Source organism: Cynocephalus volans, chromosome 7, assembly GCF_027409185.1.
Source record: "Cynocephalus volans isolate mCynVol1 chromosome 7, mCynVol1.pri, whole genome shotgun sequence".
NCBI classification, from domain to species: Eukaryota; Metazoa; Chordata; class Mammalia; order Dermoptera; family Cynocephalidae; genus Cynocephalus; species Cynocephalus volans.
Window position 1 is genome coordinate 3,190,869 of NC_084466.1, and position 22,007 is coordinate 3,212,875.

Genomic DNA, 22,007 nt, shown 5'->3' on the forward strand with positions numbered 1-22,007 from the left:
GCATTTCTCATGCCGGTTTCATTCATCGCTGTCACTCAATAACGTTCGTCCTATGAACAGAAGGCTGTGGTGTTTATACCACTAGTTAACCGTTTCGCCTGGTTAAACGCTGTGTTTCTAATTTCTTGCTTTACTAATTAATGCTGCAATACACCTTCTTACGCATCAACGTTTTCCTAGACATCGATTATCTAAAGTTGAATTTCTGTGATGCAGAATTTTGTAAAAGAAAAAGGGAATTTAATACATCCTTATAGTGGTATTTTTCCCTATTAAAAAGCCTTTTATTTTTTGCCCTGTCTGGTTTTATGACATCTTTTAAAGTTGCACACGCACAACCCTAACATTACTCTAACGGGCTGCGGTTGGTTACGAGGCAGGCGTTCCTAATTAAGAGATAACGGGTAATTTGTTCCGCTCCGTAAAGAAATTAGGGCTTGTTGATCTTCAGATTTTTAACGAGAAGCCCTGCTCCCCGCAGGCGCCCAATAAATATTAATTGCACGAATTCATGAACGCTGCAGAAATGAGCCCCAAGGAGACCCGGCGGCTCCCACCTGCTCCCACGGGGACCGGGTCACTGGAAAATCCCAGACACCCGCGATTCCGGACAGCCTGGCCCTTCATTCAAGGGGAAGGCTGCCTCTCCCTGGAGGCTTCGGAGAGGCCACTGCCAGCCCAGGGGTCGGGACTGGGGGAGCGGCCGAGACCCACAGCCCGGAGTGCCCCCTGCCCCAGTCTCTCCCGGTGGAGGTTTACCTGCGTCCCTCCCCTCGCCCCGGCCGCTCCAGGAGCAGGCCCGGCCCCGCCCCGTCCAGGCACAGGCCCCTCCTCCGACCCCTGTCGTTCCAGGCGCAGGCCCCGCCAGGCCCCACCCCGTCCCGGCGCAGGCCCCTCCTTCGGCCACTGCAGGCTCAGGCCCCTTCCCCGGCCCCTGTCGCTCCAGGCGCAGGCCCAGCCAGGCCCCACCCCGTCCAGGCGCAGGCCGCTCCTCCGGCCGCTCCAGGCGCAGGCCCCTTCCCCGGCCCTGTCGCTCCAGGCGCAGGCCCCTTCCCCGGCCCCTGTCGCTCCAAGCGCAGGCCCATCCAGGCCCCACCCCGTCCAGGCGCAGGCGCCACCAGGCCCCGCCCCCGCCCTGTCACTCCAAGAGCAGGCCCTTTCCCCGGCCCCTGTCACTCCAGGCGCAGGTCCCGCCCCGTCCAGGCGCAGGCCCCGCCCCCGACGCCGTCCCGCCCCTCAGTGCGCGCTCGGCTTGGCAGTCGGCGGGACGAGGGGTGCTGCTCTCGCTCCTTTGTGCTCGGGCGGCGGCGGCCTCTCGGGTCCTCCCAGGCGCTTTCGCTCGGCCAAACAGCCCCGCGCTCTCCGGTAACGGACCATGTCGGCGGCGGGGGCGGGCGCGGGAGTGGAGGCGGGCTTCTCCAGCGAGGAGGTGCTGTCGCTCCGCTTCCCGCTGCACCGCGCCTGTCGCGACGGAGACCTGGCCGCGCTCTGCTCGCTGCTGCCACAGACGCCGCGCGCCCACCTGGCCGCCGAGGACTCCTTCTACGGCTGGACGCCCGTGCACTGGGCCGCGCACTTCGGCAAGGTGGGCTCGGGCGCTTTAAGGCGCCATTTTCCGCGGCTGTCCGGCAGGGGCCCGGGGAAGGCGGCGGCTGAGGCGCGGGGGGCGCGGGGCGGAAGCGCGGCCGGGGGTCGCGGGCGGGTCGGGAGCGCGAGGCGGAAGCGGGGTCGGCGGCGCGGGAGCCCCGAGGGGCCCAGGGCGCATGTGCGTCGGCGCGCTTCAGACGGGGGCGGTTTCCCGGCGACGGCGCCCGGCGGCCTCCGGGGGACGCGAGCTGCGGCAGCCTGGCGCCCGCCCCGCCCCGCCGGACTGAGGGCGGGGAGCCTTTCCTCCTCGCGGGCCGTGTCCGGGGTGGTTTCGGCTGTGGAAGGCCGCGTCGCCGGACATGCGCGCGGGGGACCCCGGCGCGGCCGGGTAGCGACCTCCATGGGGAGGGAGCGTCCCCTGCCCGTACAGCGTCAGGGTGACGGACGCACTTTGAACAGGTTCGGCTGTCCTCGTCTCGGCTCAGGGGGCTGAGGCTGAGACGCACTGTCCCTCTCAGACGCCACTTCGGCGATGACACTCAGGCACCTTCAGATCAGTGTTTTCTCTCATAAACGGCGAGGCTGGCGTGCAGAAGTCTTGCGGAGACACGTGGGGATGATGTGACATAAGTTGTCTCAAGAAGACCCGAGCGTCCCGACGTCTTCACTCCGGCCGAAGCCGCGGTTCCCTGGCCGTCCCTCGGGATGGCTCGCAGCTCCGTTGTGTCGTCTCCTCCTCGTAAAACGGGAAAGTCGAGGACCCGGACGAGGCAGGAGAGGGGCCTGGGCGGCACCTGTGAGGGGTCAGAGTCTCATCTCCCTGCAGAGCGCCTCCTGCTCTGGTCTATTTTTACATTAAACACCAGGAACCTCAAAGCTCTGGACTGCCTTTTTCTTAAAGGCTCCCCTGTTCCTTTTTTTTTTTTTTTTTTGGGACTGGTAAGGGGGATCGCAACCCTTGGCTTGGTGTCGCCCACACCACGCTCAGCCAGTGAGCGCACTGGCCAGTCCTATATAGGATCCGAACCCGTGGCGAGAGCACCGCTGCGCTCCCAGCGCAGCACTCTACCGAGTGAGAGTGAGTCAGGGTGCTGGCCCAAGGTTCCCCTGTTGCTTCCGCCCTCCCTGCCCTGATTAAGAATAACACAGTATTGTCTGACAGCCAGTCTACAATCTACCGTGCGTGCTTAAGGCCTCATTCCAAATGACTCATGGTCACTTAGAATACTTATCAACCCAACGATGCCTCCAGTTATTTCTGGGGATAAAAATAGCCATCTGCTTTAAAATGCCTGAAATGGTAAGCTTTATGTTACCACAATTTTAAAAAAAATCACTCTTATAGTGTCTCTGCTTTAGGAGAGCTTTAGCAGTAGATTTACCTTGGAGACCCGGTGTTGTAACTAGAGGCAGTTACTTTATTTTCAACTGTCTTTAGTCATTAGGACTAGGTGTTAGATATGAAGGGGTCCTTAGAAAGCCCCTATCTAGTGTCCACTCATTCCCATCTGTGAGAAAAAGCTATATTATGGCAGAAATTTAGCCAGGACTCTGGGCTACAGGGCCCCAGCTTTTCATCCCCCACCTTGCCAGCAGTTGCTTCCTTTTATATAGGTTTCAGGCATGTGTTCTTAGAAATGTGCCAGTGGTGCACAAGCTACTAACTGTTGGAGGCTTACTTGTTCCCAGAGGAATAAACATTTAAAATTTCTAATTGCACCTTGCTTTTTACAAGATACCATGTTGAACAGTATCTTCAGAATTCCAAACACAGTTTTCTAAATTGAACCCATATGCCACAGGTTTGTCTAGGGAGCTCTCAAATGATATTAAGGATTAACCACTTTGGCACACCAAGTAATTTTCGTCTTTGTTTTTGTTGAGTTTGAGACTTTTTCATCTAATCACTAGTTGATGCTTTCATTTTTCACTCAGTAAATGAATAAAGGCAATAAGTAAAAATATACAAAAGTTGTGTCTCATCAGCCTCCACTCCCAGATTCAACTTCATTTAAGACAGACCATGTTTTAAATGTGTACTACAAACTGTTAAGAGTTCATTTCACAGAAGCATTATTGAAGTGATCTGTTCTTTGCAAGGGGAGAAAAGTTGCTAGAAGAGGTGGATAAGGAGACTTGGGGTGAGAAGGGAGTGTTGAGAATTGTTTGCTGCCTAGCTTTTTCACTAACTCTGCATTGTGATCCATGAATCCAGGATTAGAGAACAGGTTGGTTGAACATGTGTTTGGCACATGGTAGGCACTTGCTAAATTTGTTGAATGAGATGAATTCTTTTAGCCAGAGGCTAGCATAGTACCAGTGCCTGGCTGCAAAGTCTTGTCTTAACTTGCCAGTCTTCATGTTAGTTACCTGCTAGGTGCAGAGCTCAGCTGTTCTATAGGCCTTTTTTGTATAGGATTTTCTTTCTATACAAATAGTTTTAAAAGACTAAGAAATAAAATAATATGGAGAATGAGTCTCAATTGAGTGTTCAGTGCTGATTTGTATAAAACTGTGCAGAGTACCATCGTGCACACTGTAGAAAACAACCTTTGACCGACCGTGAAGAGTTTGTTATGGCTACACAAATTTTCATAACCTACCAATCACTTTAACATTTTTATTATTTAGAATAGTATGTGCAAAAAACCCAGTTTTGATAGAAGTCTTTGAATAATGCTCACTGATCTTTTCTGATTTGGGCTTTTCAGTTAGAAGAAAACCAAAATATTTACGTGTGTGGTTTTTTCTATTCCTGTGTACCAACTTTTTTATAAGGACGAGGAAAAATGTTCCTTTAAATGCCTTTTAAAGTTTGCATCATATCGGGAAGGACTGACTTTATTTATTCTCTTTTTAAAAGTTGGTAAAATGCCACTTATCAACATTACAGAATTTAGATTATTTGTGTAGTATTTAGCAGTATACTGACGTGTCTGCATGTTTTCATGCCCTTCCCATGCTGCTTTTGCAGTTGGAGTGCTTGATTCAGTTGGTGAGAGCTGGAGCCACACTCAACGTCTCCACCACTCGCTACGCCCAGACACCAGCCCACATTGCTGCTTTTGGAGGACATCCTCAGTGCCTGGTCTGGCTGATTCAAGCAGGAGCCAACATTAACAAACCAGTAAGAACCGGTGACCGACTTTGTTTGCTTTCGTTTTTTCTTTTTCCAGTTATGATTACTCATGTGTTTTAAATTGAAGCCTTAATTAGAGTTTTGATAGCTTTACCTGAGGGCAAACGAATTTATGTTTCTTCAACTGTTTGTAGATAATAGGCCCTTTCCATGGCCACGCTTTCCGTTTAATAGAGTACTTTGACCTAATACGGGATTTCCTGTGATTCACTGCGATTTAGGGTGATTTGCCTGAGGTTAAGGCTGGTAATTGAAGGAGTCTGGCCTTGAGCCCAGGTTTCTTGGCTTCCTTGCTCACAGTGGCCTTAGCTTCGTTTCCACAGATAATTGTGAAAATATCCATACTAACAAAAGAAGGGCCATTAAGTCAGCTCCAAAGTGACTTAATGTTGCTTCAGATACTATTTGGGGATGATGACTAGATGCAGGTAAGTAGCTAAGAATCATTTACTACGTAGGAAAAGTAAGCAACTCAAGGACTTTGTATTTAAGATTAAGTTTACAAACATGTACGTAAGCGTGCCACATTTCTCATGGTGTGTTTTCAGTATCTTTTTACCTAAGTGAAACACACACATGAATGTTTAGATAACTAGTGACTTGATTACATAAGACAAGCATCAGAAGCATCCAGTGGGTAGTCTGATTTGGAGCAGTCCCCAGATTCAGCATCCTGTCTGAGGGTGCATTAGTCTGAGGGATTTGTTCCACAAGCTCCAGTAGTCACTCTTTATTTATGTTGTCCTGTTTTTTTCTTTCTCTTGTTGTTAAACCTTTTTTTCTGCTAATAGTCATCGAGGTCGTGTTGTGTGTATAGGAACTTTTATTTCCTCCTTTTTGCTTATCTCTGTTGTTCCCAACGTTCATTCCTTGATTATAGCCAGATATAACGTAATTGCTAGTCCCTCTCCTAAAGATAACTCAGCTACCCACCTAAGCAACAAGTAATTAAAGAAAAATGGTGTTTTTTGTCATGGTTTAAAACAAGGATCAATGGGAAAGGAAGGGAGAAGAGGGCAATGTGATCTCCTTAAGAAACTTTCAGTAGAAAACAGTGTAGAGGACATTGTCCAGGATTTTAGGAGTGTTTCCGTTACTGAACTGAAATTTGGGATATGAGACAACTTTTATACCTCTTCTCTTCCTTCCATCTCCACACAACTGTGCCTTTAGGTACATATATTTCTCTGCCGCTTTGTTACTTTCACTCATATTCGAGAGTCAAGACTGATCTACTGTGTACCCATGTGTGCTGAGCATTGCCTCTCCGTCCACTCGCCTCCTGTCCTGCATTCTCCCTTCTCTGTCTTCCAGTAGAAAGGGCACTGTAGGCTTGATTCCAGGTTCCACTGTCTCTGGCCTTGGGCAAGTCATTTACTTAGTCTGTGGCTCAGTCTTCTTATCAATAAAATATAGATAATAATTCCGTGAATGGCAGTAATTAATATTTAGTGTTAATGTAGATATAAGCGTAGGCTATTCTGTATGTTAATTTTCATTAAATTGTTACGTAGCATATCTAACTTAGAGAGGTCTAAAGAAATTGACTAATACTGCTTTTCAGACCTTTTTAAATCCAGAGTCTTCCTTTTCTAGTAGTAGTTTATAGCAGTTCAGTGTTTTCAGATAAAGTGGTGGGAGTGAGGGTATGCTCTGCCACCTTCCTCTAAGGTGTTTCTTGGTAGCACTGCGTGGAAACTGCTGTACTTTGCTTACCATGGCAGGACTCCCCAAATCTCTCCTTCTCCTTGCAGCCCTCCAGGTATTTAAAATACTCACCTGGTTAAACATCCCCAAGTCCTCACGTGTACTGAGGGGGTTGTTGGCATTATTAAACATCTTGGAATTCCTGTGTAAAGTATCTTAGGCCGTTGTGGTCTCCCATCATAGGGTGCTTAGTTCTGAATTTCAGATGTCCTCTTGCTCTGTTGTGTAGTGGTTGGACTGCAACTTTTTTTGTGATGGGCACCCCATGACCTCTGAGGTCACAATAGCACTTTTGTTAGTTCCCCCAACACACTGTTGACTCATTTTGAGGTAGGCAGTTTTTGTCATTTCCCACATAAACTGTTAAAAAGCCAGATCCAGGTCTTTCTCATTCTTTGTTCTTTGTGTGCATTTAATTTTTTTGAACCTGACACAGCATTTCTTCTTAATACTGTGCTAGTTTTAACCCATCTTTTAGTCTGTTAATCTTTTGGCATATTAGCTACTCACAGTTCCAGGTTCATTTTCCTCAGTGTTAATACAGACTTTCTTGGCCGTATCTCAAGTTACTCCGTAAGACTGCTAAAGCTCAGAGGTACTGTCTGCAGCCTCAGTATTCTGAGTTTCCCCAAAGAGGGAATGGAAGTTAGTTTTCATGTGATTTATTTCTAATGAGTCTATATTGCCCAGCCTTGGTAAGTATTTGTGAGTCATCTTTTTAATACTCTTCCAGAATTTTGCTGTCATTTGATGTTGCCTTTAGTTTCTGGTAACTAGATTAGAAATCAATTTTTTCTTTATTAAAAATAAAGGTGTCTTGCCTGTCTTCAGATTTCTGGCACCTCTCCAACTTGCCTTTATCACTCTGTTTGCTATAGTTCTAGAATCATACTGCACAGTTTTTGGTTCTTTTGAGATGTGACTGGTCAGAACTGGAGATTTGAGTACCATGCGGATGGCTCTTTACAATAAGTATCTTTTCTCTTGGCTGCACGTTTCTTTAAATAGTGTTTGTTCTGCCCTTAAAGATTGTTCTCCTTCTGGAACATAAAACAGGAGCCATGTAGTTTTGCTTTTTTTCTGTCCTCTTAATATCCCACCATCTTTTTGAAAAATATATAGCAAACCTTTTTCATCTTGTTCCAAGTATAGCTTTAAAAACCATTTATTCTTGAGCATTTTTTGCAAAACCTCATCTAAATCTTATCTCTGGTTTTCCTGGCAGTTTTTTAGTGAAAGTTTTTATTTGTCCTTGTTACTGAGCAGGGGTGCTTGCTGCCCCATGCACACAGAGGCCCATACCACATAACCAGCTTCTGTGAGAAGAAAGGCTTCATTAGCAAAGTAAGACTGGCCTGGAGACAGAAGATACAGCTCTCAAATCTGTCTCCCAGATCCTGGAGCTGAACAGGCTTTTAAAGGAACTGTCAGCAAACTTGGTTGGCTAGCTCTGAATCAGGTCATATGAGGAAGCAATAAGGGATTGGTTAGTTCCAAGTTGATCCAAATATGGGAATGAGGCAACACTGATTGGTCGGTTCTGAACCCATTCCTCTGATTGGTCTAATCTGGATCCAACACCTCGGGTGGGGAATGTTCAAGCCTCTGAGGTCATTTGGAGGGTATGGTCCTCTCTCTCTGCCCTTGCTCAGCTTATACCCTGCAAGACAGGTAGTTTTAGATGGTTACATCCTTATTATGTACTTCTTCTCTCCCCTCCCTGGCTTTTTGGGAGGATAGGACTAGGTTTTTGCTTTTTTAAACATCTGAATTCACCAGGTAGTTCCCTGTATGATTTTCTGTGTTTCTTTCTTCAAAGATAGGCTTTTTCTTTTTAGAGCATTATATCTCTTTATATTCTGTTTAGAGATATTTAGACTCTTGTTTAAATAAATGTATATACACTTTTTCCTCTGCTGAGCAGTTGAGTCTTTCATATCCTATTTTTCAATAACATAATCACCATTCTTTCTTTTTGCTTTGTTTCCTCCATGATTTTATATGCATTGGTGAAGGAGCCCAGATATTTACTGAATTTATGAGTGAACTGTTTTCTGAGTGCCACGTACGGTGCACAATTGTTTCACTCCTGCTTTTTATCTTTATCCCTTAATTATGTGAGTTTATCTACTTCCAGGTTCAGCTCCCAGTGATGTTTAAGTGTGATTGATTCAAGAACTGTTGCTGCCTAGCCCTCAGAATTTCCCAGACAGAAAGTTATAAATTAATTTTTCTAAAAGAAATGACTTCCTTCTTTTGATTGCCTGTATATTTGATTACATTTACCCTACTTAACTCTTCTTTACCTGATAGCCTATGAAAACAGCATTTTGAATTTTTTAGCATTCATACAGCGTAAACCACTTCATCTTCTTTTGGACGACTGTGCTGGTCTTCCTGAGTCTGCTCACTTCCTTTTGCCTCTGTTGTGTCCTTCATGCCACCTCCACCATCCTTTTCTAAAGCACATATCTGATCAACAAAGCTTGCTATGTTTTGTTCTGCCTTCTCTTTGCCTGATTGTCTAACCTCAAACCATCTTGTCTAAGATGTCCTAGTTCAAGTTCAAGATAGAAAATTCAAGGTAGACACTGATTTTGACTCAGGTTGGCATTGCAGTAGACGCAGAGGAACATGGATAGATTAGATTATAAGTCAGCTATTATGTGCTATTTTTTGGCCTTGATTACTATTTTAATGCGATTTTGTTGTTGGATAATTATTTTGGGTTTATATACAACACATTGTGCTAAGATCTAGTGTAAAATGATTTGTAAATCACCATTGAGAGCATTCAGGCTGTCACTACTGGAGATGTCCTAAGATTTTTGGTCAATGACTTCTAGCTAAACATTTTGGAGAATGTGCCCCCCTCCCTGTCTTGCTTTTATCTTTTTATGTATATATTCCTTTGAGTATTCTGCTTCAAGTTTTGCTCACCGCACTATTTTATTTCAAGTGTGAATGAGAAGGTCTCTGGCCTATGCCAATTATTTTACTTTAAAAAGTCAAAGGTTTTGTTAGATCTGAGTATGTGTGAATGTTGCTTTTTGCTGTTTCAGGACTGTGAGGGTGAAACTCCCATTCACAAGGCGGCTCGCTCCGGGAGCCTGGAGTGCATCCATGCCCTTGTGGCAAGCGGGGCTCGTGTCGAGTAAGTGTCTTTGCTTATTCTTCCTAGGTGAAGACGCAGTCAAGGGTATTTAATTTTAAGGCAGTGTTTAGAACAAGCCGAAGCCTTAAACTTCATTTTTAAAATTAGTAATATAATTTTGCCTTTTAGATTGATTAGTTGTTAGTGAGGAAAATTGCGTGGATTGAGTTGACCACTAGCAGAATGGGGCTGAATTTCACAGGAGCCTCAGAATTCTTGTCATGAGAAAGAGCATGTCAGGTTGGAAAGAACAGTTAACAGTTTGATTTGGAACTTGGCATCGTTGACTTTGCCACTAACTAGTTGTCACTGTGGGCAAGTCTTCAAACTTATTTAATTTCTAAACGAGGGGCTTGGATTGGATTAGAATTTTTTTTCAGACTTTTTTCTTGAAGACAATTAGCTTTTCGAAGTTTTGATTTCCTCATCTTACCAGATGTGAGAACGTTATGTTTTAAAGCCTATTAAGACTTAATGATTTATAGCTCCTTGTAAAATAGGAGTCTGTACATTAAAGACTTCAAACTTAGTGTGAGCTTTTGATACTGATGGCACTGTTTTAGAATATCCTTGTTTTAGCCCAGTTTACATCAACTAGCTTATTTATGTTTTGATGGAACAATCTTAGTGTTTAAGTGTGCTAATTTAGAAATGTTATATTGTATGCAAATCATTAGCTAGTCATTATATACTTATTTTAGCTATTAAATTTATTTGTATTAACTTTCTCTTAAATTTATATTATAAAAATTTTTCTTCTGCAGTTCACAGCATTAACACAATGGATGCGGTTTTCACCCTTAAATGTTGAGTGTAAGCTATAGAGCTGTAATAACCAAAATAACTGATAATATCAGCTTTTTTATTTTACCTTGTGTTATGAATAATTCGTAAAAATTAATTATAAACCACTTTATTCTAATTGGAAATGTGAAAATTTAGACTTTGAGAGAAATAAAACCCACAAAACTAACTTAGTTTAACCCTTTGGTTTCCATTTCATTGTTTTGACTCTGTATTACAGTAAGTATTGAAAATAGATCCTGGACAGCAAAACCATATAGGTTAATGCAAGGCATGTCTAATGACCAGAGGCTGTCATTAGTCTCTTAGTATCTTAGCTTCTGTTCCATTAGGTATTATTGGCAAGATTAGTCAGTAGTTTGGATCCTTTACTAATATAGTGTTTTAGTTATAAATATGGCCTGTATTAACTGTTGCATTGCAGGGGCCCTTGTGACCTCATATGTAGTAGTTATGACTTAAGGTAATGTAAAAACAATTGATAATGTGAATATATTTTGTACAATTTAAAACATTGAGATGATTCTCAATAAATTGCCTTAGAGCAGATTTATAGATGTAGTTTTCTTAGCTGTATTTAGATTAAAAGCTCAGATCTTTAATTTTAATAACAGAAGCTTTGATTATAAAATGCAGAGTCATATTTAACATGATTGATTACTTAATTGTCATTTACTGAAATAATGAGTAATTAGAAGTTGATATATTTAATGACTTATTTTCCTAAACAATGCTTTAATTGATCCTGAACACTTTATTACAGAGATATTAGTTTTATTCATTTTAATGGATAGCTTAATCCTTTGAGCCAATAAATATCTATCTGTCCTCTTTTTTTTAGTCAATGTCTTTTTAAAAATGAGAATCTTTTATTTACAATTCTGTCCTTGGTTACAGAACTCTCAAGTGTTTCTTTTCCACCAGGTGTGGCTGAGCATGGTCTCGAGGGCCAGTCTGTTTTTCCTTCTCAGTATAAGAGCCACCCCCTCAAGACCCTGCACTATGGTGACTTCCCTGGACTGAGCTTTCACATTTTTTTTAGAAGAAATATTTATGAGCTACCTAGCCAAAAGCGATTCTTAAAATTATGTCTTTGGCCTGGAGATAGAGCACAAGTAATCATTATTTATTGCTTTTGTGTGTGTGGTTATTCAGTTTCAACATCTAGATAAAATGTCAGTTTTGCCAGTAAATTAAGTTGTTAATTGCTTCTTGATTTCTGTTCTGTACATTTTTATAGTTTACCCCATTTAGTCCACCAACACATTACAGTTTGAATCTCCAAAATAATGGTACTTAGGTCTATGTTATTTGTTCCCTATAATGATGCTTATATATTAAAGTGTAGTCCTAGCAAATAATACGCCTTTCTTTTTTCCAAGAAAATCAAGGGGCACAGAATTAATTTACTTATTTAAAGTTACTTGCTTTTTCCAGTTTAGAATTTGCCTGATTATTCTTTATATTACCTGCTATATTTAGGAGGTAATATAAATTCCTTTTTCCTGTGAATCGCTTGAAAGCTGCCTCATATCAGTATTTTTAAATTAATGATTTTATTCCTAATTCCTACTTTGTGTTTTATATATCTGCTACATACAGTGGCCAGAGTATTAAATTGTGCTTTTTTGGTCATCGGGTAGATAATAAGGAGGGTAATATATTAAGTGTCTGTGGCTAGAATGGTTTGTTATATAACTTACTTGTTAATGTAGGTTGCATCTATAAGATAACGCATTTCAGCTGCTGTGCATCGTATTAAATTTTCTAGCACCACACGTGAGTATGTTAATGGACTTTCTTTTTCTTCTCTTATTTTAAATCTTGAGTTTTGGTGCCAAGTTTTCTTTTCCATATGAGGTTCTTTTTCTGGCTTATATGATGGTCACTGTTATTTGCCATTCTTTATGTCTGAAAATTAGAATACACTGGGTTAAATCTCAGTCCTGTAACCAGACTGTTTGTGTACTTTAAAGGATCTGAGTGTAGAGTTTTCATTACTTAGGAATTGTCATCATCCTTGATTTGCTTCTGGGGTCATTCAGTTTTTCCACTGTGGCCAGTGTTTGAATGCCGCTTGCTTCACACTTAGGGTTTTTGGTTGGAAGAAGGGCATATACTAACTCAGAAAATTTGTCACTCTTCCATTTGAAAGAGCAGAATAAGTCTTAATGTGATTTTGGAAAAAGACTGTTGAAAACTTGCTTACTGTTTGCTAATAATTAAGAAGACCTTTTTTACTACCAACAATTGTAAATAGCAGATTTTGTGCCTTGGATTAGCTTAACTTTTAGTATTTTGGCACCAATTAATTTTGGCTGCTTCTTTGTCTCTTTTTCCTTGAGAGGTAAAGTGGAGAATGTTTCCATATCAACCAAATATTAAAATAGCTTTTCTTTATGCCACTGAGTAGAAGTAAAGGGATTTAGCTGGATTTAGAGTGAAACCAGAAGGTCTTGTATCTCAGGCAAATTTGCTACTCCATTTTAATTCCAAATGATACGGATGCTAGTGTTCAGTGATGAAGTGTCATACCTTTCTATAGGAGAGAAGTTCTTTAGAAGCTATTTATCCTGTGTTAACCATATCTTCAAGTGGGCTATGTATATTTTAACTTAATTATTTTGATCCCGAAAGAAACTTAACTATGATCATTAGATAGCTAGAGAGGCATCTTATAACCTTATCTGAGGACGTTCACTGACTCACTCTCAAAAAATCTTTCTTGCCTAATTTAGAAAACAGGCACAGTGGCTGTAATAACAAAAGTATAAAATGTGATGTTAGTAGACATTTTGTAGTGCTGCAAAAAAATGCTGCTGAACTTTTAGAAATTCTTAATTAAGATGGAATTGGTTTAGTTTGGTTCATAATTGGTGGCCATTTTTGACCTACCTTCCTTGCTTCCCGTGGAGCCCTGTCTAGAAAGCACAGTTTCCATTAGGGCAGATGCGAGTGGCGAGCGTGTTTAGTATTAGTGTAGAAATTCATTTGCAGCTTTTGCCCTTGACAAGATGTAACCCCAGTTCATTTAATTAACCATTTATTTTTGAAATTTGTGCTTTCTTGTCATTTGTTCACTTATAGGCCCTTCGGGATAATAGTCCAGATAGGAAATTTATTAAAATGATGAGCACTCTGAGTTAGTATTTTCTGACTTTAGATCCTGTGGATTCTATTCATCCTTACATCCTAGCATTTGCCTCCCTCACCTGATTGTCACTATACCATACCTGTCTGATGCTGCTATTTCCTGGTTCTGTTTTCTCTTATTAAAGTATTTCAGGATGGAGGAATTACTTCCTAAGATAGCTATTAAAGTTCTGCTGCCAGACAGGAACAGATGGAAAGCTGACAGTATTCCAGAGTTGTTGACAAATTTACAGTTTTGATTAGTTTTCATAAAAGTTTGAATAATATATAGGTTTAATATTTGTTTAATCGTTGCTTTTAATGTATGCAAACTAATTGCAGTTCAGTTGCAGTGTAAAACTATGTCAGTAATGTTGAACTTGAAATGAAAACTTGGCACCAAATTTATTTAGGTAGAAACTTTTTAAAAAATAGTTTCTTCCTATTGTTAGCTGAAGAATATGTTTAAGAAAGTCTTCATAATTATATAAGAGTTTGGATACCAAAGGGTTAAAAATACACATGTATTTTTTTTACTGAAGAAATTTTAGATGTTTGCTAATGTTTTGTCTGTACAAATGGACATTTAGTAATGTTTACTTTTTTTTTTTTTTTTTAATGATTCCATGTATTTGCTTATTTCCATCTAGGAATAGTTACTAATGTATTTGAGATACAGCATACCAAATTTTAAAGTAACCAGAATCGTGAGTTGATGGTTTTTAGTCCATACTGTTAAACTTATGTTGAAATATTGACCTATTTAAATTGGCTTCATGCTAAGAAAAAAAAATTACCAAAGGTAATTTAAAAGGCAGTGTTTTAGAGCAGTAGCTCATGGTGAAGGTGGTCACGTGACAGTGGCTTAAGCTCAGTGAATGCGCTTCTGCGCCTCACGTGTGTGTATATGTATTTTTAATCCAAATGTTGCGTGCAAATATGTGATCCCTTAATATTTAAGTTTCCTGTTTTATGAACCATTGCCCGTTTTAAATCACACAGAAGATTCTGAATCTGTAAAAACTACACATGTCAATGTTTTACAGCTACGTAATTCGAATTGACTTGATTTTTTCAAGTAATCCTAGAAAGGGGGAGCATTCCATATAGAAACTGCTGAAACTGCCACAGGTGCTTCTCCGAAAACCTTACAGTTGTGGCATTGAATGTTCAGTATCGCTTCCTTTCTGCACACAAGGCATACTGTTGAGGTATTTGTTGCGGTGATTGGTTTTAATGCTAATCTAGGAATTCAGATATAGATTCTATAGATTTGCATGCTTTGCTTACCCTAATTTATGATATCTACCTTTTTATTTGTAAACTAACAATAGTTAAGTTGAGATCAGAATTTTAACAGAAATATTATTTATATTAAAATGTGGTTATCTTTTATTGTCACATGGCATTAACAAAAAGAAAACATCCTGAAGGTGATGTGACAACTCGGATTCTAAAAATTATACTTCAGGTATTTCCTGATCCGTGGTTTCTCAAAATAAATTTTTTTAAAAAACCATTTCTATTAGAATGGCTTCTCGTATATTCTGGAATTGTGACACTATAAGTGGAAAACAGATGGGACACTAGCTGACAGCAGAATGAAGTTTTATTTTAAAGTTCTTTGTGGGAAGGAATTCTTAGGTATAATAAAGTTTAATAGTCTGTGTAGAATATTCTTACAAAAATATGTGTAAGCATTTGTGTTTTAACTTTATTAAAATTAACGTTACTTTGACTCATTTTTGCCAGTTATTTGGCAGAACATTTAATTCAGAGTAAAGATTATTCTGTCTTCCCATGTTTTAATATTCCAATTTTGAAAGAATAATAGGAACTCTTGGGAGAAAATAGGTGGCCTGCCCAACGATAGCTTTACATAGTCTTGGTGAACATTACAGGAACTATGATTTACAGATATAAGCATAGTCTTTATAGTTCTCATAATAAATTGTAGCAAGTTTAGCTTACCAGCCTAAAAATCTGATCGTGCCAACTTTCTTTGAAAGAAAATCAAGTTTTAAAACTTCTACAAACTAGAACCAGTTTGAACGTCAAGTTGACTACTGTCTTTATTTTTAAAAATCTCTGCCCGTTTTCAAAGATTGTTTGAATGTATGTTGGAGAGGGTTGATGAGAGCTTTAGAACAACCTGACGGCACCCTCCTCTTATCAGAAATTGATGGAGGTACATTTTAGATCAGGCGCATCTGTTTGCCCACATCCATCAGACTGCTAATGTTAAATTCGGAAGTGTATGTGTTTTGAAGATGTAGTCTAAAAGTAATGTGTATACTTTTTTAGTACCTCAATTTTCATTCAAAACATAGTTTTTGAGACTATTTCTTATGCTTTCAGGTACTTTAAATTTCCTTTTGGAAAAGTGTGTGTAAATACCACAATCCAAGTTAACTTTGTCCTTACTGATACCTCACTCGAGGTTGATAGGTGTGGCCTGGCCAGAGTTAGTACTGTGTGATCATACAATTTGCTCAGTAAATATCTGTGTACTAAAGAGTAAAGGGTGAACTGTTTAAAAAAATGCTAAAACAGAACAAAGTACTAGATTCAAATGTGAAATAAACATAGAACCTGTGAATCAAGTGTTTCATTCATGTGCTCACCTCCCTTGAATTTTAAGAAAGTAAAGCAGGATAGCTTAGATTTAATATCTACTTAAACTTGGAACACTAGAGTTTGAAGGTTTAATAAACTTGATACATTTTAACTAGGATTACTGTTGTAACTCTTAAAATAGCAAAATTGAAATATTGCTTAACAAACAGGAAAGTATATATGAAAACAGGATTTAACGACCTGAGCCTAATAAGTTTTGAGAACTATACAATCTAATGATTGTTTATTCTGATCTTTGACTTGGAGACCCACATGATTTTCAGCCTCTATGATAAATTTGAAATTAAACTATAAAAAATAGTTTGAGGAATTTGGGACCCCTGAAGGTAGTTCTCACCTTGTCCACATCAAGCAACTTGCTAATTGCATTGTAAAGCACTTCGAACATGTCACAGAAAACACTCATTGGAGTAAGGATGATCGTTTCACCTCTAAGTGTGCTGTCAAAGTGTGCCTTTTGTTTCACATCCTTCTAAAGTTTACTTTTGGGTAATTTTTTGGTATTTAACATTTAGTGTCAGATTTGGCAACTTCTAGCAAGTTATCTTTTTATTTGAATTGAATAGTGTTTAAAATTAATAGAAAGACTTTTTCAGGAAATTCATTATTAAGAATAGAGGAATACTTACCAGTATCATCTGTTTGGGTAAATGTTATTGAACAGATCCAGCCAGCTGCCTGTTTTTGTATGGCTTGTAAGCTAAGAATAGTTTTTACAGTTTTAAAATGGTTGAACAAAAATCAAAAGAATAACATTTCATAACACATAAAATTATATAAAATTCAAGTTGTAATGTTCTTATAAAGGTTTATTGGAACATAAGCACCCTCAATTGTCTGAGGCTGCTTTCAGGCCATAACGAGAGTTGAGTAGTTGGGACTGAGAATACATGGCCTACAAAGCCTAAAATATTTACTGTGTAGCCCTTAATAGAAAAAGTGTGTACCTCTGGATTAGGTGATTTCAGGTCAGTTTCTATAATGTGCACTACACATTAAAAAACTTGCAAGTGCTGGCTTTCTGTGATGTGAGCAGAGAAGAACTAGTGTGTTTCACAGGGGATAATGTTTCTCAATGCAAATAATGAATGTAGGAGAGGAAATGGGAAGGGGCAAGAGAGGGGTGGTGGTTGGTTTTTGTTATGTACCAGGATCGGGTTTTAACAGAGTCTTCCACTTGACTATGTGTTGTACACATTTAGTCCTTAGTAACGTGAGAAATAATATAATTGAAATTATCTTTAGCTCACTAGAAGCAGAGTTAGGATGCTTTCTATTCCTATTTCTGGTAATAATACATGGATAATGCCAGTGCCACCTAAATGTTCAACAAAGTTATACTCTCCTCTAATTCTTTGACGATGGCCATGTGTTCCAGATTCTGATATCTTTTCAGCACATTTACTAGAATCTTTTTTTTTTTTTTTTTGTCTCCTTTTCATGTCTAACTTCAGTCCCCAGAAATGATGTGAGAAGCCAGTAGAAGTTCAGTTTGACTTGTGATCTTTCTTGCTTGCTTGCTTGGTCCATACGTGGAGTAGATAGTATGAGTTGGCTGTAATCCTTTTGAGCTTTTTTTAGTTAAAATAAGATTTGAAGATGATATTTGGTTGGCTCTAGTCTTAAGTCGGGAAGGAGGCGAGGCAGGGAGCCTTGCCAGCATTATCTATGTGTAAGCAAGTGCCCCCACCGACATTAGTCCTCAATCATCTCCACACATTGGCACTAATTTGTTGCTTATTTTTCTTCAATGTTACATTTCCTTGAAAGAACAGTAAAGTTACTGTTCTAGCCCAGATTCCAGTCTAGTGCTCAGTTTCTGAATGAGTAGTAAAGGAGTTGATTGTATTTCAGATGGGTGTTCGTTTAACTTCAGTATATTGGCTTGCCCCTTAAGTGACTTAATTTTCCTCAGTGAACTGGCATTTGTGATTGTAAATGCTATTTAAAAAATCTATTTACTGTTCTTTTTTATTCTCTGATCCACTAAAGAGCAATCTTTACTCTCAGTTTTATTTAGTACTTTAATTTGTCCTCATATTAAGTAAAGAGAGCAGGTCCATGCTTATCTATAGAAATAATTGTCTTTTTAAAATTTTTCTTATGTTCATAGTCATTATCTTTTCAAATTTTGAAGAGTTTTAAAATTTTCATATGGCAGCTTACTTCTCTGTTCATATTCTTGACAGAGTAGACCTTTCTAGACCATCTTCACTTCTAATATCTTCTGAAAATGAAATACACCATTTTTACAAAAAGTCATCCAGCTGTATGATTAGGCTACACACTTAATATTTGTGTATATTTCAGTAATAAGTTGACTTTATTTTGTGCACATGCAGTTGATATAGTTCAGTCTGCCCAAACTGTAGTGTTTCCTTTTCATTTAGTTAACATATCAAATAAAAATATCACAAAATGCTAGAATAATATTCATCAGAATTCACAGCCATGAAGTTTTATGCCAAATAAAATGTCAATTTTAATTTCTAATAGTCCTATACACAACTGCCTTATATTTTTTAGAAAACTTTGTTGGTTTTGGGATTCTCAAGTCTTGTCTGTTTTATATCTGATCAGATTGGATTTGGGCTTGTCCTCAGAATGTATAATACGTTTCTTTATCTCATACTTCAGAATATGGAGACATGTTTAGTGAGTGTCTAAAAACAACTAATTTTTTATTTCTGAAGTTGGTGCTTTATGAGTATGACAGATGGAAATAATACCACAAGGCTGTTGTTAACCTTATGAATAAAAACATTATTTGTCCCTAATTCTGTAATTTTCACTCTCACATTTTTTTATTTTTACTTTTATTTTTTGCATTAACAATAACCCTAAGAAACACAAGAACATTAGGGTTTCTGGAATGGTTGTTTTAATGACACAAAATAAAGCCTTTATTTGATCACTTCTTTGCTATGTACCTAGCATAGTTTGCTGAACAGGTATGGCCACTATCTTTGCTGTTTAGTACCTCTGCAATTTGAGTTTATCAATCTGCAGCTAACAGAATGTTTGCTTTTTTATAGATTTATTTCACAGAGCAGTGTGTGTTGTCTTCCGGGGGAACTTCAACATGGAATTGCTTTTGGTTCCCCCAGTTTTAATTAAGTATCCTAATTAAGGTTTACAAGTACAGCTTATTCTATTTTATTCAAATCTTTCTCATATGTTCTGCTGCCACTTCTTGCTTTAATCTGAGTCTTAGCTGCTATAGAGGGCATAAGACCTTTGCTTTTTAGTGTTATTAGTCAAGTAAGATGTTGGTTCTTTATTAAGATTTTTAGCCTAGAGAATGAATTCCTAGGACAATATTGAAAGGCTTTTCCAAAGAAATATTTACTCAAATGCTCTAAAATGCCAAAATGTAGATTTCCTAATAAGCAAGGGCAAAAAACAGACAAAAAAACTCAGCTTAGATCTGGAATTTGGTAAGTTATTTTAACATCAGGACACCCTTCTAAACTTCCACTTATAGTGTCACATGTTAACATAAAATCTGGCTTCCTGTTGGTAAGCAGTTTTGTTTTTAGGAAGCCAGTTATGAATGCCATGGACAATATAGTACATGTTTGTTTGTTATGATTTTACTCGAGCTAAAGGAATGGGTTATTAAAATTAAGTGCAGATAATATAGAATTCAAGTTAAGTCTGAAGTTAGCATAAATTTAGATTCTTCAGACTAACATAAAACATGATTTTAAGTTAAATAGGAAGATGCCTTTTTTAAAAGTTTCGTATATTGATTTTTTTTAAATTACTGTCTCCCAAATCTTGCTTAGAAATCAAATGTGTATGAGAGAAGTTAGTTACAGAGCTAGAGTGATTAACTACTACTTTAATGAAGATTTGCTGTAGATTTGTTTACTCTTTCATGTCACCTTCAGATAGATAGTCAGTGCAGCAGGAGCAGACCAGCCTCAGGTACGAGTGGGAGCTAATTCCGTGCTTTTGTGTTGTACAGCCTGAGAAATGCCAGTGGCCTGACTGCAGCAGACATTGCACAAACCCAGGGTTTCCGAGAGTGTGCCCAGTTGCTCTTGAACCTCCAGAATTGTCACCTGAACCATTTCTATAACAATGGCACCTCAAATGGGGGTCACCAGAGTGTATTTCCTACTCACACTAGTGTGGGAACAAATCGAAAGAGATGCTTGGAAGGTTCGGAATCCTTTGGAGTAAAGAAAGCTAGAACTGAAGGTGAGGTTGCTTTGTGGGGTGGAAGGCATGGTAGTTTTTCCTTTGTTTAACGTGTTTTCTTTTCATGGCTGAATGCACCTGTGAGATGAGACCTTCTCTTCAGGTGACAATGGGCCTGGAGGACTCTCAGGTGGTGTTGGAGGAGGTCTGTCCTGTGTTGCCACAGTGAAGATGGGCCACTTAATCAAGAGAGGGTTGCGAGGGAAGTGTGACGGCGCAGACATAAATGTGTGTGTAACTTTCTGAGTGCCTGTGCGCACACGAGTTAAGATTTTTTTCATTTGTTGTATCTGTTTGAAATATAACTATTAAAAAAACCTGCCACCATGCCTGATTTTTTTGTTTCTTGTGAATGTTCCAGAGCTTAAAAAATTGTTGATGGTCTGGCAGTAAAACATTTTCACATTTGGTAATGTAAATGTTTTCTATGCTTTTACCACTTGCACCGTGATTCGACCTCACTTGGTCTCCGTACCCCATGTGGTAGTATGTGTTCGTTTATTGCAGCAAGGTCTGGTGTGTTAATTTGACGTTGAGGATTTAAGTCTCTAAGGTAAGTTATTATACTTTTAAGTATTCTTTCATCTTTTTTTTTTTTTAAAGATTGTTCTGGAGTTTGTATATAAGCAGAATCAGCTAGTTACTTTTTTTTTTTTTTTTTTTTTAAGATAACTGGTAAGGGGATCTTAACCCTTAACTTGGTGTTGTCAGCACCATGCTCTCCCAAGTGAGCCACAGGCCAGCCCAGCCAGTTACTCTTGAAGTTAAAAAAAGCCTTCCTTTCATACAGGAAAAAAATTACATCTGTGTCTTAATCAGAAGACAGATTGATATATTGGCAGGAATATTTAGTGAACACAGAAAAGGAGAGATGTGAGTGTAATCAATCAAAATTATGAACTCAGATGAGATTTTATGAGAATAAACAGAAAGTCATGTCCTTTGGTTTAAAAAATAACTGTACAAGTATAGCATGAGGAAAACACAAGTGAATCTCAGTTAATTACCTAAAAGACTAGAGGTCTTCGTTCACTCTAAATTTGGTGTGGTAAACATGATGCTCTTTCCAATGCTTACTTCATTTTACTTAACTGGGGTGTATCCAGATGAAACAATTTTTTTCCCTATAAGTTGATAAAATGTGTTATCTACTTCACAATTTAATTCTTATCACTGTAAAAACTCTTGTGATTATGTGACTTTTTTGTAGAAATGAATGTATGAACTTTAGTGGTTGACCAAATTGAGGGTTTTTATAAGTTATGGGCCTAGTAATTTCTAGAAAGATGCTGTTGAAGTCATAAGCATGGCACGAAGGCATGTATACACTTCAAAATGGTGTTTTTAATGGTAAAGTATTGTTCAGCATTGTCGTTGATTTGTATAATATTCTAGTATATTTTCTCTAAAATATTTTAAAAGCCCTTCAAGAGCATTCACTTTTTAAAAATATCCTTTGCAGTTTCATTTAACGCCTGGTTAGTGTTGTGGTGTTCCATGTTGGCCTCGTTATGCCCTCATGCGTGAACTGTATGTGCACAGTGTGTTGGTTTTTAGTTAAATATCCTTCAAAATTAGTTCATGTTTTTTATTCCCTCATTGCTGTTAAATATTACATTCCGTTTGGTGTTTTTAAAAAGT

At 39.2% G+C, this 22,007-nt stretch overlaps 1 protein-coding gene across 2 annotated transcripts in view; it reads left to right on the forward strand.

The window, feature by feature from the left end:
- The first annotated feature begins 1,159 nt into the window (after nucleotides 1-1,159).
- The window catches only part of ANKRD10 (ankyrin repeat domain 10), a 33,154-nt gene continuing 12,306 nt past the window's right edge, over nucleotides 1,160-22,007 (forward strand). The window contains exons 1-4 of one of the 2 annotated variants that reach the window (XM_063103286.1): nucleotides 1,160-1,585; nucleotides 4,562-4,714; nucleotides 9,496-9,587; nucleotides 20,131-20,366. In XM_063103286.1, the coding sequence (XP_062959356.1) occupies nucleotides 1,376-1,585; nucleotides 4,562-4,714; nucleotides 9,496-9,587; nucleotides 20,131-20,366 (691 nt within the window). In that variant the 5' untranslated portion in view covers nucleotides 1,160-1,375. Of the gene's footprint in view, nucleotides 1,586-2,564; nucleotides 2,888-4,561; nucleotides 4,715-9,495; nucleotides 9,588-20,130; nucleotides 20,367-22,007 lie in introns of those variants that run through there. The other variant, XM_063103287.1, reaches the window with a different exon arrangement.